This window comes from Pleurodeles waltl, chromosome 5, assembly GCF_031143425.1.
Source record: "Pleurodeles waltl isolate 20211129_DDA chromosome 5, aPleWal1.hap1.20221129, whole genome shotgun sequence".
Taxonomy (NCBI): domain Eukaryota; kingdom Metazoa; phylum Chordata; class Amphibia; order Caudata; family Salamandridae; genus Pleurodeles; species Pleurodeles waltl.
The window spans coordinates 154,382,244-154,401,649 of NC_090444.1; the positions used below are offsets into that span (position 1 = coordinate 154,382,244).

Below are 19,406 nucleotides of genomic sequence, written 5' to 3' on the forward strand. Positions count from 1 at the left end.
TTCAGCCAGCCCTCCTTATCCATTGGTCTGTTACTCTGTCACTCACATTTTTGTTCTGCTCACCATGGCATGTAGTGCAGGGCAGTGGGTTAGCCCACTTCAGCCATTGGCTAGCTTCACTGTGAGTGACAGCAATATGTCTTTCACAAGGAGCATAACCGCAAACTAAGTAATTCTCTAATGTGCCACGGACTGCTTTGACAATATGTGCTTTGTAAGACCAGAAATATTTTTGCTTTTAGCCAATAAAATTTTAGACTGATGAGAGCCGCTTCCCTAATAGTAAACCTTTGCAAAAACATGACAAAAAACAAGCACTGAAACGGTAAAAGGCTGGTGGACAACACTAGACCTATTGGCTTTGCCAGTGCTTGTTTTTTTTAAATACTCCTACTTGTTAATCTCCAGTTATTGGTCTGACAGTCAAGCGATTCGCTCAGGAAAATACATTTTCCATTTTATCTATATTTAGAATTGCATACAGACAGGTAAAGAGGTGTTTTTATTCTATACTTATCTGTAAAATAGTTAAAAACTGAAACTGTTCCCTCAGCCACGAGAGGAACTTGATTGCTGTCATAAGACCCTAAAAGTGGCAGGAGGCAAAGATGCTCAAAGGGAAATTGCTTTTTTCAGAAAGGATATCCCTTATTCAGCGTAAGCTATGTGCATGGATCATACTATACACCTAAAGGTTGTGGAAAATGAAAGGCGCTCCTCGCCCAACTGTCCTAGGTGTCATACACCGGTAGGCGATTTATTCCATGTAATCTGCAGGTGTGAGCAGATTTAGAGGTACTGGGCTGGGTATTGTCCGAGGTACAGGACTTAGGCATTGAGCCGTCCTCCAAAACAGTTATTCTGGCCTGGTGGAAGATCTGGAATATGCAAGGCGAGTTAGAATGTGGAGGATGCTAATGGCCAAGAGGGACATAGCAAGGCAGCGAAGATCACACAAAGGACCCACAAGAGCAGAAATGTTGTGCGGGATAAGTGCTCCCTATAGGAACCTTCTATTAATTCTGCCCATGGCCGTCCATGGAAACGACCAAAGATTTGTGCGCCAAGGTGAGACTGTTCAAACTGTGCCAAGAAATTATTTATCTTGAGAAATATTTTGGTACACAATATGCTGTGATCTTATTTACCACAAATTCACTTTGTGGTCTCCAATATTTTCTTCCATAGATACTGCCAATGATTAATAGATGCACTGTGTGATCTGAGATGTCATGTTGTTGTTATGTTAAACAATGAAGTGGTTTAGAAGCTGGTGGTTTAGTGGGTCATAATGCAGATACAGCAATAGAAAGAAAGGGGTAGACTGCCGCATACAATACGCAATACACTGTTAACACAGAATTGTTTAAAACCATTTTCAGGGTTGAGTGATTTAATAAACTTCCAAGAGTTTGAGCAGATTCTGAGCCTCTTGCAGTAAAGAGTATATATCTATTTGAAGGTTTAAATCCTTGTCCATTGACGGCTATTAGGTTACAATCCACCAACATCATAGAGGTGTATAGAGTCCAGTCACGGCCATGATAGGTGCTCACAACCAGAACTCTACTGTTGCCGCAACTTAATTTCGATACAGGAGCAGAAGGGTAGGTTGGGGGAGGAGACGGCTGAAAGGGGGCAGAGGAGAATTGTCTGGGAATTGCTCGTCGTTCAGTTCTAAGCTTGATGTACCCATTTATATTGACCAATGGATGGTTTAACGTGGCAACAAAATGTTGATAAAAAAAGTATTCAACGCTAAATTATTGTCTAGAAAGAAGTATGATGATTCGGTGCATTCCACACGGGCAGGCTGGCAGTCAGCACAAAGTATGGGCTGAGCCAGGTTTGGACTGGGACCCTGTGTGCGTTGGGGGGGGGGAGGGAAAGGGATCATCGTTATCTAGGACTGGGCTCTTAGAGAGGGGGAAACACTATGAATATCTACAGGGGAGGGAATGTTCATAGTGAGCACCATCAGCCTAAAAGTGGTCTGCAATAGTTGAGTGTTTCAGGAAGGAAGGAAGTGGTTCATATATAGATTTAAAAAGGCTTGAGACAAAGTGGACGCACGTGGAACACCTTATCGGGCGCTGGGGGGGTTGGAGAGGGAGAGAGGTGGGAAGTGTTACATGGTGGCACCTGTTCTCAAGATTAAAAGAAAATAGACTAAGAACACCTTCTCTTGGCCCCATTCTGTCTTTCAGAATTTCAGATAGAGTGGAGTTATCAAAACTCAATTGACAGATCAAAGAAGATGAGCTGGCGGGAGTCACCTTTATCTAGAATTTGAAGTGCACGGTCAACTAGTTTTAGAAGTGTTCTTTCAGTGATGCATTATGATCTCAAGCCAGATTGAAGCTCAAAGAGGGCATTCTGAATAGTCTGAGTTCAGCCTCTATGGAGGTTTACATGACATTTGATAGGTAGCTTCCAGACTGGGTAAACATGGTTTAGATCATCAGGAGCCGTGCCTCTTTCTTTTTTTGAAGGGGAGGCGATATGCCCTATTTCGGACAGTCTGAAACAAGGCCTAGTAACATAAAGCAGGCATTACGATTTTTCCAAAAGGGTGCAATTGAGAAGATTGTGTCTTTTAGAAGTGTAAATGAGTGGATGATTTGGTTTTGGTGACAGAGTTTAATAATTCTGATTGGGTCACTTCTCTGAAAGATGGCATTGTGTTTCTGGGAGGTGTCACAGGCCATCGACCAAAGTCGTGGGCGTAGTTCTATCTTCTTCATCTTATTCTCCAAACAGATGGAGAATTTCTCACACTTGTTTCAGGAGTAGTTAGTGTTCTCTTCTATTGGAGGATGTGTGGGGCTCCTCACTGTCTTGGACAGTTTTAGGGTGTTTTTTTTGTTTTCTTGGTTTATGTCCCTTCGAATAAAAGGCATATTTGGCTTTGAAAATGTGTTGAGCCTCAAATGCTCTGTGGCTCTGTGTCAATAGCTGAATGCAAAAGTTTCACCTGCTTCTGTTCTTAAGCTGCTTCTCATAGCAATAGTGTTGCTTAACACATGGAAGCAACAAGGGTCTCCTTGGATGGTCACTGGTTGGAGGAAAAAAACATGCAGCATAAAACATTTCAAGCAGACAGGATATCTAAATGAGAGAATTGTTAATTAACTTGGAACTCGCTAACCTTTACTGGAATAGATGAGAACCAGGCCATACAGAAACAGGATTCCACAGATAAAGCAGGGTTCCAGGAGATAATGCAAGTATTTCCAGAAATGGAGCACCATTCCACGATATGAAGCAAGAAAACACAGGAAACCAGAAGCAAGCAAACGGAAGGGAAACCCCCACCACAGTTACTGGAGCATTCGAGAGTTTCATCCCCGTGAAACGCGAAGTAGGAGAAAGAGGAAGTGGCCCACTAAAATAGTGCTAAGACTAGTTGGAATATGACAACATTGCAGACTGCGAAGGCGACCATGTTGGTTTGGGAAGAACCAAATGTGTCACGTCTTATATTTTCATGAAAGTTTGATTAGGAGCAATCTTGTGAAAGGAGGATTTTGTAGTTCTGTGATGAAAGGAAATTTAGAGGCAGGGGAGCAGCTAATGTAGTATTTAGCAACTTTTAAGGTGGAAGAAAGTAGAGAGCGTGTCAGCGGAGTCCTCCAGAGAGCGTTGTGATCATGTCCTGGGACCAACATACAAGTCTGCCTCTTGAACTGGACCAAGCACAGGGAGACTGCTGCAATCCATGGACCACAGCTGGAACGAGATACGCACTGTCTATGGACATAATACTCTGAGAAACTTCCTTTCTTTAAGTTTTTTTAATATCACTGGGCCGATTTGTTTAGATGTTATTCTTTTTAGTTTTTCAGGACTACTGTAACCATGATTCCTGTTAAGGTTTCAGGTTAGTGATTTGCAAGTCAATTGACATCAGGGTCTGGAAGGATGGCGCCAAACGATGAGGTAGTACTTTCAGCAAGTTTGGCGGGACCAATGTTATTATGATCTCTCGCCTGGTGTATGGATGCCCTGAAGTTAGGATAATGACAGCAAACAGACAGAATTGTATATTGAAGGGTGTCTTGTTCTCCACCTTCCATTGTGAAGCAATTGGGGGGGGAGGCCTGGAATGCAGATTTTATAGTGAGTGAGTGTAGTGTACAACTGTGTTTATTTGGTATTTATTAGGAATGAAGTTAGTCGCACAGCTGGCTTTCTTTGATCTTCTCAATGGGAGTTTAAATCTCTGAGGAAATGAATTACTTGAGGAGATCATGCTAATAGTTAGGAATCAGATCAGATGTCCTACAAATGTTATGTTGGCATCCTGTGGGTAGTAGAGGACTTGAAAGATAGTGCGGGCTGGGTCGATCAATTTAATTTCTACAGAAGGAAATTTAAATAGTGTGAAACTGTAATTTTTTGTAATTTTTTGATAAAGTCTGAGTATAACCGAGATCCCTTCTTCCCCATCAGTTCTTCCTATTCGATTAAAGTGGAAGATGGTCTAACTGGAGGAAAAGAAAGTTTAATGTTGGCTGCTATTATCTATGTTTTAGCGAAGAATAGGAGTTTTAATGGTATTAGAAGTAAGTAGCAACTGTTCTGCATGTATGTGGGTGACGGAGAGGAAGAAAGCCTAGTCCAGTTTATGGTGGCCTTTGCCGTTTTAATTTCTACCAGGCTATCATGCATTGCGCTTTTGCTGGAAAGTAAGCAGTTCTATTTTTTCTGGTCTTAAAGAAAGGGGTGAATAAGAGCTCTTGGGAGATCCTGAGGGGTCTTTCGTTGTCATAATCCTGTAGCAAAGTCTCAATGCCTTTAGTGCTGGGGAAAGGGCGGGCGAAGAAAGCAAGCATTCTTTATGCTTGTGCATCAGATGTCATGGGTTTACCCCTCCTGTTATCCCCAGGAGATGGTAAGACAGAGAAGGTGCTTATGAAGGCAATCCTGGGTTATCTCCCTTTGCTCATGAGGGCATCCAACTTGGATGAGGTCGCTAAGCACCCGGGTCAGGCGAGTGATCCCTCTTACTTGGTAGTGTGGGGACTCTGACATCACTTGTTAATAGACGGGGTGGGTGTGGCGGGTCAGTGCCACGAATAGGAATGGGGAAATTGAAAGAGCTGCCTTTCTGGCTCTTCTGTGTAGGTTTTAGTGGGGACCCTAACGAATTTGTGAGGAATGTGTGATTTTGTGCAGGTGTTAAGGGCGGGGATGTGGTTCTAGCAGAGGGTGATGGTAGGTGACAGAAAGGTGTTTTGTGGATCTGGCTCCAGCCAGGTGTTGACGGTGAAGTGGCTGACGCAGCATCTTCTGACGCAAACATCTCTGAGCACCCAATGGCAGGAGGTTGTGGGCTCAGCAGGTGGCTGGAGAAGGTGAGAGGGAAGGTTCTAGGGTGTTGGAATTGGGTGGACTTGTTTTGTGTGAGATGATGGGGGGGTTCACCTGGGGTTAGGCAGCAGAGGCCTGACTATGGATTCCCAGGAAGAGGGAGCCGACTGTGTCGGCAGAGTGAGACATACAGTTAGCGTACAAAGAGTAGGCACTGGGGTAGCTCGCTTTAGCCACTAGCTTTGTTGTCAGCGTCTCTTGCACCTTTGTTGAGCTCACAGCACAGCCGTCGGGTGTTTGGAGGGTCGATGTATTGTTAGTGATGGAATCCTGCCTAGTTGCAGGTTTTAACTGCACTTTGAGAAGTGGTCAGTGTCTCATATTCGAAGGTAAGCTGCTTAAAAATAAGCTAGAATATATATATATTTTTTTTACTTCGATGGCACTTCTGACACTTTTAAGCAAAATTCAATAGCAAATCTGGAAGTTATTAGCTCAAGAAACTGATGCTGTGCATTAAAAGGCAGGAATGGTTTCACACACACATAGCATCCTCAGAGAAGGAAAGGCTGTTAGCAGGCGTTTGTAGACTTTCTATCTCTTTTTTAGGTTTGGTCTGCATACTATACTGCAGTGTATTAGACACAAATGAGTCGTGTGTTTGTGCTTTTTCTTTCATGTATGTGATTTCAGTGAAAAAGTGTTTGTTGACTTTTAGGAGCCTGTGTGCCTTTTGGCAGGCAATTTGTCTGTTTTTTTCCTACATTCTCTCTGCTTTGGTCAAAGGAATTCCAGTTATGTTCCTACATTTCTCTCGCCAAGTGCGCTCGGTGCTATTTGCAGCAAGTGATTTTATATTTATTTAATGCTAGTACGTGGCCTCTTGACTTAAAACGATGTGGTTGTCGAGTACATTCCTGGGAGGGCAGTTTGAATGTTGTTGAACTCGACACATTACTTTTTCAGCAGTTACACACCAATGACTGACTCATGAGAGCTTTTGCGCAAGAATCCAACGTCATTGACATTTCTAAACACTTCATAAATCTATCATGGGGTCGGTCTGCTTTATCTATATCAATTAAACAAAGTTTTGGGAAGTGCCCGCGCCACAAGGCAGCAGGCGCGTTCCACGGCCTCTGCCTAAGGGCTGGGCTGTTCTGACCTAGTCTATCAGTCTTACTCCTTCTAGACACATACTCCCTCCCCTGCTTTCGTTACTCTTAATACTACTCACTCCTATTCATACTCCTAGGCGTACTTGTAATTCTGTGTAACTGACGGCTGCCTGTAGTCATTCATACACTGTCACTATTACAGGTACTTCTACGTAGGCCCATACTTACTCCTACTTTTACTTCTACATACTATTACTTAGGTTTATGCTTAGTTTGGCTCTTACACTTACTCCCACAATTACTCCTACCAACTAGTCCTCGCACTTAAGCATACTCTTTCTTTTAATTACTCCAACTGTTACTCTACAGATATCCCTACTCGTGCTCCAACTTCTACTCTCAATCCTATGTACATCTGATCTTAATCCTGTATTCTCTTACTCCTCCTATTACACTGATTCCTCAACTTACTCTTAACTCTTTCTTCTAATTATTCATACTCTAACTCCTACACTTAATGTTGTTCATTCCTGATCTTACTCCTACTTACTGCTACTCTTACTCATGCATACGTACTCCTACAAACACTTGCTCCTATTCCTATTCTTACTTCTAGTTACTCGTACTTACACCCCCCACTCGCCTACATACATGAACCCACGACCAAACATATCCATCACCAACATGCAAGCAGTCATTCATCAACGCACACCCGAGTTCATATATTCACTCATTCTTTATCCATCCAGCTATGTATGCATCGCCCCACCCATCCACCCACCACCGCATAGGCCCCCACCAGATGCCCACCCTGCTACAGCACCCCGCAGCCATGAATATATGCAATTTTCAAACCTGTTCCTGCATGTTCTCCTACCTGGCCTGACTGTGTGTACATGTGCGTTCCAGTGCACATCAGGGTAGGGTCTGTATGTATATGATCACCTGTATGTGGCCTCTCATTGCATTCAAAATATAACACAGAACATGAACAACTATGTCAAGACCAGACCTATTGGCTTTTGGAAATCCTTGTTGCCTTTTGACTTTCATTCCTACACCTCAGACCCCCGAAGGCCCAGGATTGGAGAATTCCATCGTCCAGGATCTTCAGGTCACGTCTTTAAGTTATCACTTTGGACAAATGTTCAAATCTAACCAAAGCTGTCAGTCATACTGAGCGGCAGGTGGCGCTGTCCCCTCGCCCGGGAGTCGAGTCTGTAAATGACAAGAGGGCATTTTGTTAGTCCACCCAATGTGCTGTCCGTACCTCGAAGTGGAAGATGCCCGCATAGCCGTCCGTGAAGCTCTGGTCTGGGGGCACGACGCGGGTCAGGATCTGCTCATTTAGGGTGAGGGAGGCGATGGCGGCCAGGAGCCAGCAGTCACCTAGAGAGAAACCCACAGCAGAGTGTTAGTTTTATTTGGCACAGTGAAATTGACATGACGCCTGATTTGAAATTGATCCAGCAAGTTAAACGCACTCAGGTCACGAGTTCGAATCTGGCCAAAACCAGCACATCCTTGCACCCATACTTCAAATGAAAATTATGACTAACTTTAAATTATACGTTATAACTTCCCACCGTGTGCTGTTATCACGGTGCACCAGTGGAGGAACTTTGTGCGCGAGGAGACATCAGAAGACGTTTGTTGGAGAGATGGAGGCATATAGGCCGGGCCACTAAAATTAAGCGGCAGAGGAGGACCAAATTGTGCGGCGGCGATGACTAAATTATGTGGCAAGAAAAAGCAAACTATATGCCAAATTTTGAGTTAGTATAACTTCAATATTTTGTCACCTAGCAAGTGTCTTGGAAAAGAGTTACCTTGTTAGTACCTATTTAGCACCCAAACACAGCAACAAGTAACTAAAAGACGACCCATCAACCTTTGCGAAGGGAACCCGAGTCGCCATATTTTTTGTAACTTTTGATCGGAATGAGCTAGAAACTATTTTTTTTGCTAAAATCTGCAGATTATGCAGCAGATACTGGATTATGTTGCAGATGCAGCAAATCTGTAACTATGCAAAAATCAACACAGCTGTAATTCAAAGTGCGAGGCAGACAATGGATGAAGTAGGCTGACCCTCTGCCCCATCCTGTATGCATTGGAAGGCGGAGCAAAATGTGAATGACACTTAAACAGACCAATTGACTAAAAGGGTTGACTCAAAGGTTATCTATGTATGTACCTATGTCTGTATTTTGTTATGATTTACTGGAAAACATGAGACTGGCACTACGGCTGAAGGTGTATCTAAGCCAGAACTAAAACTGTGCAGGAAAGTTTAAAGATTCATCTGCATGTAGTGGTTTGCCATGGGTCATGCAATTTGAGTCAAGTTTGAAAGCAAAAAGTAGAACCATTTTTTCTGGATTCATAGTTGACAATTTGCAAATAGAGAAGTGGACGACAGGTACCGAAGTTTGGTCAAATCACTGATTTAGTTGCTGCAACACAAGCCAGGTAATCTGGCATAGCTGAAATTATTGCACCACAGATTTAGCATCTGCAACACAAGCCAGGTAATCTGGCATAGCTGAAATTATTGCACCACAGATTTAGCATCTGCAACACAAGCCAGGTAATCTGGCATATCTGAAATTATTGCACCACAGATTTTACAACTGCAAAAACCTTTTGTATATCTGGTCTGTATGCCCCCCACCCAATGCAAGTTATGCCTCTAGATCAGGGGCGGCTCCTCCGCTTTTGCGGATGAGCAGCAACAACCCACCCCCACCCCAGCAGCAAAACCTTTACTATAAAACGATAATAAAATACATGTATTTTCTTTTTATAGTGAAAGGTGCAGGCCACGGGCTGTGACGGGGACTGAGTGCGCATGTATGTTTAGCTGGCTGTCTCAGGCACACATGTGCACTGGGCTCTCACCAGGCATTGCGTTGCTGGGTTGGCGACGGCAGGCAGAGACTTTTACTGTGCCCTGGCTGGGTGCTCCGTCCAATTATAATGCTGCTTTCATGCTGCAGCAGCCTGAACTCAGCATTAGGATTGGACGCAGGGCAAGCTGGGAGCCTGTGCCTGCAGTCCAGTCGAGGAGCGGATCGGAGCAGCAAAAGGTAGTTTTATTTTTTATTATTAATTATTTTCCCCCATGTAATCACAATCCACCCCCGCAACGCACTACCCCACCCCTTTTCCCTCCAATGAGCCTCCACTGCACTGGAGTGAGGTTTGTAGGAACAGCCAGGCATAAACATGTCGACAGTGGATATTTACCAATCTTGCCATAAATACACTTGTGCCCTTATTTAGCTGCAAAACGTGTCCCACGCCATGTTTAACACCTTTGATTAGCCAAAAGCATGTTGTATCCTGGGATTTGTAGATTTGCTTTTAATATTATTTATTTTATTAACTTATTTTTGCAGTTTTATCTAGAGAAAACTCGACCAGAAGGTATTGGAGCGCTTTAGATGAGCACCAGTTACATTACAATCGTTTTGAAAACAAATGTTTGGGCATGAGGAGATTAAGTGATTTGCACAGATTCCAGGTGTGCTGAGCCGAGACTAACTTGGTTCCCCAGTTTCAAACTCGGCAGCTCTGGCCGTAACGTCACATCTGCTACGGCCTCATAAACGTTTGCATGTAAACCGCTGTTTGATAAAGACCACGACTCGACGACAGTCACCTCTGGGATGGAAGCTCCAGGCAGCAATATCATCAGTGAGAAAGTAGTTTGGATCCCACACTCATCCTTGTCCTTACCCTCCTAGTAGATTCTGCCAATTACTGTGTCTGTCAGTATCACTTTTCAGGTTAGTTTTGTGAAGTAATTCAAAACAAGACTGGAGTCGGGAGACCCACCAGCTCTGCATGTTAAGTAGTTCCCCAATACTGATCCAATCTCTATCTGACAGAGCTGGACTGAGAAGGAAAAGCAATCCTGACAAAAATGTTCACACCTGCGCCAAACAGAGTGAGTGAGTGTGTGAGTGTGTGAGTGAGTGTGTGAGTGTGTGTGTGTGTGTGTGTGTGTGTGGTGTATATATATATATATATATACACCCTACCCCCCTTTCTCTCATCTCTCCCCTGGGAGAGCTGGAAAAATATCAGACATGCCTTTAAAAAAAAAAAAAAAACTCCAATGTCTCCAGCCCCTTGGGGAAATGCTCGAGAGAATACCTGAGCTGTCCGGCCCTGCTATCTGACTACACAAGCTGAGATTCTGCACTTCACACCAGTCACACAGTGAACACCAAGCTCGACCGAGAGCAGTTTCTTAAAAATTGTCGCTGTACCTGGAGTTTCAGGCTTGACCGACATCTCTCACACGTGCAGGCAGCACATGTGTAATCACAAAAACAAGAAAGGCCGGGGAATTTCCCAGTTCTACAGTAAGTTGTAGAAAAGAATCCAGACCATCAGGACTGCACACAGGTTTGGTTTCATTTGCACAGTTTGTTGTGTTACAAACATTCATTACCCTGAGGTTTCACGTTCAGAGGCCTCCATATTCAGGGGCGGCTCCTAACCCAGCAGCAGCTGCAAACCTTTAGAAATAAAACAATAATAAACGGTGTTTACTATCATTTTATCTTTAAAGGAGTGGGCCATGGGGGTGATGAGCAGTGAAGGGAATGCACAGAGCACTCCCCTCAGTGCGCATGTATGTTTGGCCGGCCGTTTCGGGCCAGCCAAACTCATATGCACACAAGGGTCCTCTCCAACTCGGCACCATGTTGCAGAGTTGGAGATAGCAGATCCAGGCTCCCAGTCTGCCCTGGAGCGCCCTGCCAGGTCACTCCAGCCAATCATAATGCTGCTCTGGGAGCCTGCGCCTGGAGTGTGGCGGTGGCTTATTTTTTCTTCGTTTTGTTCCCCCTGCTCCCACCCGCCACTGTGTCCAGTCGCCAGCCACAACTGCTCCACCTCTAAAGCAGGACTCTGCAAAATTAAATGACAACAAAGTGATTTCATGAATATGGTAGTGGACCTTAAGTCCAAGGTACGGTGCCTGGTCAGACTATCCGAAAGTCTGTTCAATCACAGGATGTTCCAATGGAACAAAAGCTACCTGCTTCGGCACACCTTAGAATGTGGCCGGGAAGAACCAAGATGACTCTTACGGTTGGAGCAAGTGTATGCGGGACACTCTTGACTCTGAAAAGTCGAACATTTGGGACCTTAGCAAAACTCTGCAACCTGAGAGGACTATGCCTTACCTAATACACTTTTCATATTCTTGCTGTGTGCTGGCACCACGTGTGAAGGTGAAGCCCCCTCAGTGGATTCCAGTGGTCCAGGCCTTGTTGTCATTGACAGTCTCCCCTCCCCAGTACCAGCTGAATTCTAAGAACTCAGGTTACTTAGAAAGGCAGCCTCAGAATAACCATTCTGTTCGCCTTCAATGCACCCTGAAGGAGGCCCATGGAGGAATTGGTCCCAACCTACTCAATCAGTTAATGAGCCCTTTTTGGTGAAGTGAGAGAAGCTTGTTCCACCATTCTGTGACAGCTACTGATAACACTGTAGAATTCCTGCAGTGACAGTTTCAGGGCAGAGACACCTGCCCACCGTCATGACTGAAGCCCCTGTCCACTTTGGGTCCAGCTCAGACATTTCATCAATAACGCAGCTCTTCCAACTACCCTTGTGATACTGATGTAACTCCAAGCCGCGCTGGCAGAAGGGCATCTGCTACTTCTAGGACAGCCATCAATGAGAGAGAATCACTTCCTTCTAGAGGGAAAGGTCTTTTTATTTTTATTCAGGCCGTCCTGCTTGCCTAGATAGTTGCCTACGGACCGAGGCATCCAAGCCTACCGCAGATAAAACTGGTGTGTCTCGGGCCTTCAGATCCCTCCCTCGCAAAGGAAAAATGATTTTATTCACATATATTAATGGCAGTAAAAAAGATGTGTTTGCTTTCCCTAAATGTGTACAGAAAAAGTTGAAACCGATTCCTAAAAGAAAAGAAAAAAATCAAGATGGTAACCTAATTTGAGATCCTGAGTGCTTTGAGAACTTGGGTATGGATGTATGCTGAAGCTCAAAGAGCTTTAGTTCTGTGTAACCTTCTACCTTCCCCTTAATTTTGACAACTGGCTACTAATGGAACATTCCATGAGGTGTCTGTGAAGGTCGTACACGAAACACTGAAGGCGGCTTCACGAGACCTCTGTTAACCAAGAGAAACAAGCCTTTGGTGCAATTAGACCACCTTGTTCCATGGGCAGGTCTGGCTCTCTCTGATCCAGAGGTTCTGTTGGGCAGTCCTCTGGGGCAGACCACATCGGGTTTAATCTCTCAGCAGGCACCACGGCTATCTAGATAGCGCCAAATGATATCTTACTGGTAAGAGTGGTCATCTAGGTATTCTTTCACGACCGAAACTGATTGCAAGACTATTTAAATGATACAAACCCTCACTCTAGTTCTCTTATAACTCCAACAAAACCAACAAGTAAATCGGAGTTAAAGATTGCTTGGGACTGGTCAGTTATCCATGGTCTGCACTGAGCAGCAACCTCTGCAGCATGTACGAAGAAGCTGATCACCTAGAGAAAAAACTCACAATGCCATAATTGTAATTGGAGAGTGTGCAAAACATAAACATTAGTTCCAAATCAGAACAGCATTCATCATGTCCATATTTTCCGTGTCGGTTTCAGACCAGGTGCATCTACCATCTTTTTATATACCAATTATAGGAACAACTGCAGTTTATAGCGAGGCATACCAGGTTCCTTACATCAGGCATTTCAACATAGGTCTGGAAGGAACAAATCCAGGACAGATTTTCAGGATATTCAGATAAAAAACAGACATGTAATGAGTCAAAATGGGAAACTTTTACAATGGTAGTGGTTGGTCTAAAAATCTAACATGGCTCCATGCCTTCTGGACTTGTGTTGGACACCCCTGGCAGCCACTCAAGGGAAACTTCCAGACACCAGTCTTTAATGTGTAATTCTTCAAGGTGAGAGTATGGGGTTGTGGGCTGGGGAAGGGGCACTGTGAGGTACTCTTGTACCGCCGAGACACCCCCACCCCCAACATTTCCCACCCCCACCAATTACACTTCACAGCTGCGCTTGAGCTGACATTCGCCTGCACCTAGTCCAGTTTGTTTGTTCTATAAAACGAAATCCTTCTGGGAAGTACGGATAGTTTAGTATACGAAATAGGAACGGAACATATTCAATTTCTTTTAATTGCAGTCGGATTTTTTTTTTTTTTAAGAGCAGGCCTTCTGCCACCCCACACCAGTGCTTGCAGTTCACCGATGACGTGGCGCCGCTCTGAGGTGCACACAAACCTCAGGCGTTTGTCAACACTGGAAGCATCTGAGAGACCGTGCTATCGATCTCTGTGCCAGCTCGAGTGCCCGGGAGGAGGTGCTTGGGGAGATGGTTGTCAACACAAGGAGCTGCAGTCTGCTGATTGGCTGAACCGCTTCCAAGTCTGGTAGAGAGGTACTGCACAGTGCCACGGGCCAGAGGTGTTTTAGGGCACGAGCAAAGAGGGCGATTGCATCTCCAAGGGACCCCCAAGTGAACGTTGTCTCTTTTTCACCTACTTCCATGTCTTAACCTCACGCTCTGCCTACCTCTACCTCTGACTGCCTCTCTCTGCTCAGTGTCATCAAAGATTTTTGAGCCCCTGGTAAAACATATATTAACTGTTTTTGTGTAACCCTTTTCCTCACATGTTAGTGTATAGTTCAGTATTGTTTGCCATCTTGCAGGCGTAAAGTAGGAGAAAATGGGTAAGAACATCCAAAGCTGTTCTGGACAGGGACCCCCAAAATATGCCTTGCCCAGGGCCCCCACAATCCCTGCTATAGGCTCCGAAGGCAGAAAGGAGAAACCCCAAGCATCAGAGCCGGTATGTTTTTCAGGTTTATGCATGAGTAGCTCATCCATTCCAGGCTTCATCTTTGCATTCTGGGAATTGTAGTCCTGATTTTATTATGGGTTTAACAATAGACTAGATAAATGCTCAGGGATGGTACTGGGAAACCTGAGAGCTCTGAAGAAGGTGAAATATGGTATCTGGTCATGCGGCATATTCATAAGTGATGCACACAGTGGGATGTCTGGTGCAGGCTGATGACTACGTTCCCATAGATTTTGGACATTAATATTTGATGTTACATATATAGCACCAGGCATCCTACGTATCCAAGGGCAGTAATTTGACCTTTACTCTAACTCACGCTTACACATAAACACACACATTTACACAATCTCTCAGATAAACACACTCTCACCCAAAAGTACACATCCAACATACTTTTAAAAGCATTTTTACTTACCTTAGCTGCCAAAGTGCCATATTCCAGCTAACTGTACTCCATTTTTATTACACTAATAATGAAATGAATAATTTTATTAATTATATTGTAATAAACAAATTGACAGAAAACCAGGAAAGTGGAGCCCCAACCAACGCCCATAAGGACGGGATGCCTCTCTGTTCCAGGTATGGATTTGACAAACTCTGAGTCCAGGGGTCACAAAGGCGGTGCCAGGGGTCACAAAGGCGGCGCCAAGGGTCGCAAAAGGCCAGCCATGGGGTCGCAGCGGTGACCCCTAAATGACATCCATGCGTTCATCCTGGAGTTTTGATTGGGAAAATGGATGTGATGTGCATCTTCTACTTGCCTGGCACTTCCAGTCGGGTGATCGTAAGTCTCATGTTAACTGGCAGCTTATCATAAGAGGCATAGTCCTTTCCATGGTCACCCTTCCTGCTTCAGCAGCGCACTCCTTTAGAAGGCTGCACCGTCATGATAGGACAGTCGGTTGTTGATTGGTAGTTTTGAGTCCTGTTATGACTCTCCAACACTTCAACACTGATTTGATTCATCCTTTATTCATTTGCTACCTTGTTGCACTGGTGTCTCCTTTGGCTTCCAGCAATAAGAGATGGGCAAATTTAAGAAAAGGCTGACTTGAAGACCTGCCTGCAGTTCCTTCATCCCAGACGACTGCTGGAAGTTGAGATTTCAGTCTGGAAGTTGAAAGGTCGGGGCTCCGACTGCCACCTTGAAGTCCCATGTCTCTTATTGCACCTCTTTTCAGATGCGGAGTGTCCAGCAGGCGCACATGCTTGGGACTGTGATCTTGCCCAGAGTTCACTGATTCTCAAGGAGGGCTTTGAGTTGGCTTTCAGCTTTTCCTCCCTCTGTGTGCAATGAGCTGCCATCTGTGAATTCTACGGTGGAGTACAGAAAGTGGAGCCTATGGGTGCCCGTCTGTTGAAGGGGTTATCCTGGTCAAATAGTCAACTCAGGTCTCCAGTGCTGAGTGGCCTATCCCTTATGAGGTCTACTCTGCAGGATCCTCTATGATTGCCGTCTTTAGCGCTCCTGTTTCTCATAGCCATTGCCTTGGTCCATGGTTGATTGATCGGGAGCTCAGTCCCTGGTGTCTTGGAATCTTCACCAATCATTTGGTTCGCTGCCACGCTCTAAGGTTCATTCCTTCGGTTTAATTCTCCAATTATTGCTCGAAAGAGGTTGTTCTGTCTGTTTATTTATCCTGAACCTCTTCTCTGCATTCCAATCGTTCAACCTGGACCTTCACAAGTTGCCATTATCTGCTGCTGCCTTTCATTAGAGTGATTTGTTCTGCGTGGATCCGGCTTGGATAGGCTCCAGCCATCAGCATCCACTTTCAATTGGTGGTTGAGGCCGGTCATATCCATGGCTTCTGATCTCTCTGGTCCATCATTCCCTGTGGTTGTCCTGAGCTGTTACTCCAGGAGCCTGGCTGCCTCCTAGGCGAAAGCCATGGAAACGTCTTTGCAAGAAGTCTGCACCACTGCTATTTGGGGTCTACGTAATGCCAATCATACGGTCTGCCAGGGTCAATAATTTGACTTTTTCCTTTGACTTAAAAAGTTGCTTGTTTACTGCCCTTCCTGTTGTGGTGGCTGGGGTCTGGGCAGAAATAAGCCGTATTCAGTATATCCTCATGTTTGTAAAGACTATAATGAGGAAGTGAACAATGAAGCTATGCTTTGATTACTTATTGCTAAAGTCATTAGTTCTTGTCTATTTTCCTGTCGATCCTTACATCCCGCAAACCTGCCTGGTTAGACTTATGGTTTTGTCGCTTTAGAACGTAGGTAACCTACTCAGGAGATTGCTTTGTATGGATTCTGTGGTACGGTGCCTGGAGGGGAGGGGCAGAGCCTCCCACCATGAGGACCCCAGTTATTTTTTATTTTAGCTGGGCAGTGGGGTGCCTTTCTAGGAGGTGCACACATTTCAAGCAGTCCAGGACTGGGGTGAGGAAGTTGTAATCAGAATAAAGATATTGGCAGCGAGTACTCATGGAACAAATACAGAGACAAACTTCTAGTTGCTAGGAGTTCTAAAAGCAGCAGAGTAAAGGGAAGCTATAAAACAAATGTTTACAGGTTATTAAGGAATAATGCAGATTTTGAGTCAGTGGAAAGCCAAGGGATTGGCAATCAGTGTTGAGGCCCCAGTACTCTGAAAGAAATACCGCCACATCTCACACTCTAAACACTTGGGATCTCAAGTCGGCACTGGCTCTCCAAACTAAGGTTCTTTGTAGGGTTGATGGAGTGGCCAAGTTCAGAGACGTTTCGGGCCTGCTCCATAAAAAGCCAGATGCACAATACAGATAATCATGAATTGCATTTGTCCTTTAACCAGCCACCTGTGTAGGAATTGTCATGCTGTGGCAACGTGGTCAAAATGTCTGAAGCCACATACCCAAATGACTGGAAGATTCAGAGCTTTAAGGGGCATATTTACAAGCCCTGGGGAGCAGGGCATCACAGCAAGTGACCTTGCTGTGCTGCCCTGCGCCACAGGGAAAGGGCAGAAATGCACTGTATCTACAAGATATGGTGCATTTCTGTCCTCTCCACCTGCACTGGTGGACCATGGGCTAACTAGCTCTGACGCGCGCACACTTACATCTGCGCCGCAGACAGGATTGTTTCTGTGAAGGAAGGGACACCTGGGAGGCTTTTTCTTCTTTCTGTGTGCGCTGCATTCAGAAAGAGGATAAAACTAAGAGAAATAAATATATTTCTCCTTGTTGCTCCTCTCCTGGGGAGGCGTAAGATTTTGATGCATTCCCAGGCTTACAGATTCTTGTACATCGGGGAATGTGTCAAAAATGAATAAATTATTCATTATTGAAAACCCACCGCAATGCCCATAGAACACCTCCCCGAAGCAGTGTAAGGCAATCCAGGAACGTGCATTTCGTTGCCTTACACCATATTTACAAGGCCTTGAAGAGTCGCGCAAAGTAGCCTTGCCTGGCCTTGTAGATATGGGCCTGCACCATGTGCAACCAATCACAAAAATTTACGCATCAGTGGTACACAGGGCATGTAAATAAGCCCCTAAGTTTGTTGATAGTAATACAGGGGGCTCCAGATAAATAGAGCTCCAGTAAACCAGGTGCTATGCAATGCACTATCCTAACACTGTGGGTGCATGGCTGGGGGCATGAAGGGGCGTGCCTTATGCAGAGAGCCTAGGGCCTAGGACTTTTGAACTTGAGTGCCAAAGGTAAGACCTGGATTGACAGTAACTGATGCTGAGGAATAGGACTGAGTTGCAAGGAAAAAGAGGAGGCTGGGAAGCAAGAAGAATTCTCACACACCACCAGGATTTCAGTTTTAAATTTCAGACATTTAACTAACATTAACAGCTGAATGGGAATGGGACAGTCACCAAGATGACTGAGGTTACTAGTTGAGGCACAGTCAAACCGCAGCATTGGCTGGTTGACAACAGAGAAGCAGAAACTCTGAAATTTGAAGGATCACAACAATTTCCCCAAAAAGTTGGATGTAATATTTTAACAAGACATGGGATTATGAAGAATCCTGATGCACGTCACACTTAAGCCTAACAACTATTGGCCTGAATTTGGGCGGTAGACCACCTTAGTCCTGTAAGATAGAAAAGAGCAGATCCATCCAAGAGCTGATTCCACAAATCCTGCCACATTCAGCCAGGTGACCATAATCTGATGCTTAGCTACATCGAATGAGGTAGAGATCTAGTAACAGAAAGCAAATGTATCAACTTTCATTCATTGAGAGGACTTTATTTAGAACATCCAGGACCACTGATGTCCTGCCACATGAGGACCAAAAGGCTGCCTGCACACAAACTAAAAAGTCACCTTTCTCAAGATGTTGGAAAGCCCTTGCAGGCTGCTTTCCATGACCTTTGAGATGGCAGGCATCAAGGGGATAGCTTGATAGTTTAAGACCACATCCAGTATCCATTTGTAGCATCTCCACTTTGTCTCTGTCAAACACATTTTGGAAAATCACAGAGACCCCACCTAGGTAGTCCGCACTGCTTCCCTAGAAATCTACATTTTTTCAATTAGTAGGTGCCTGCCCTACCCCTCACCCTCCTCTTCCGTGTGAAAGACCCAGAAAGAAAGTATGTGAAGATACTCTCCCATTTAAATAATTAGGGTCATGATTTTTTAACTTGGTAACTTAGCCAGATGGGTCGCGACTCCACAGGGCCCTATTTCTAGACCAGTGCAGTCTTTAGTTAGCCAATAAGTTACATTTGTACTAACCACAGAGGAAGATCTGCTACACCAGCAACCCAGTGTCACTTGATAGTGTCACACGTACAACAGGGGCTACTTGGTTATCCATTTTTGAGTGCGATTGTACCCAAGGCCCTAGGACACAATTGATGTTTTGCTGATGTTTGGTTAATGTCTTGTCTGCTTTTCTCTCAGTTCCCCACCTCATTTAGAGTGCAGGAGAATGTTGTGTTCCTGACTGGAAAGCAACAGTCACATCTGTCACCAAAGAAGCTTTGTGGTCGTTCTAAAGTGGCAGAAATGGTGGCCTAAACTGGATGCTCCTTTAATCCCATTTTCACCCGCATCCATTCTGTTAACTAAGGTTACACCGTCATAGAAAAATTCTAGAAATGTCACCCACACGCAGGGAGCTGAAAGACTG

At 44.8% G+C, this 19,406-nt stretch overlaps 1 protein-coding gene across 1 annotated transcript in view; it reads right to left on the reverse strand.

Annotated features, from left to right (window-relative positions):
- Positions 1 to 19,406, reverse strand: part of LOC138295492 (calpain-2 catalytic subunit-like) — a 196,360-nt gene that overhangs the window by 110,011 nt on the left and 66,943 nt on the right. The window contains exon 3 of the mRNA XM_069233832.1: positions 7,702 to 7,820. Coding sequence (XP_069089933.1) covers positions 7,702 to 7,820 — 119 coding nt within the window. The remainder of the gene's footprint in view (positions 1 to 7,701; positions 7,821 to 19,406) is intronic.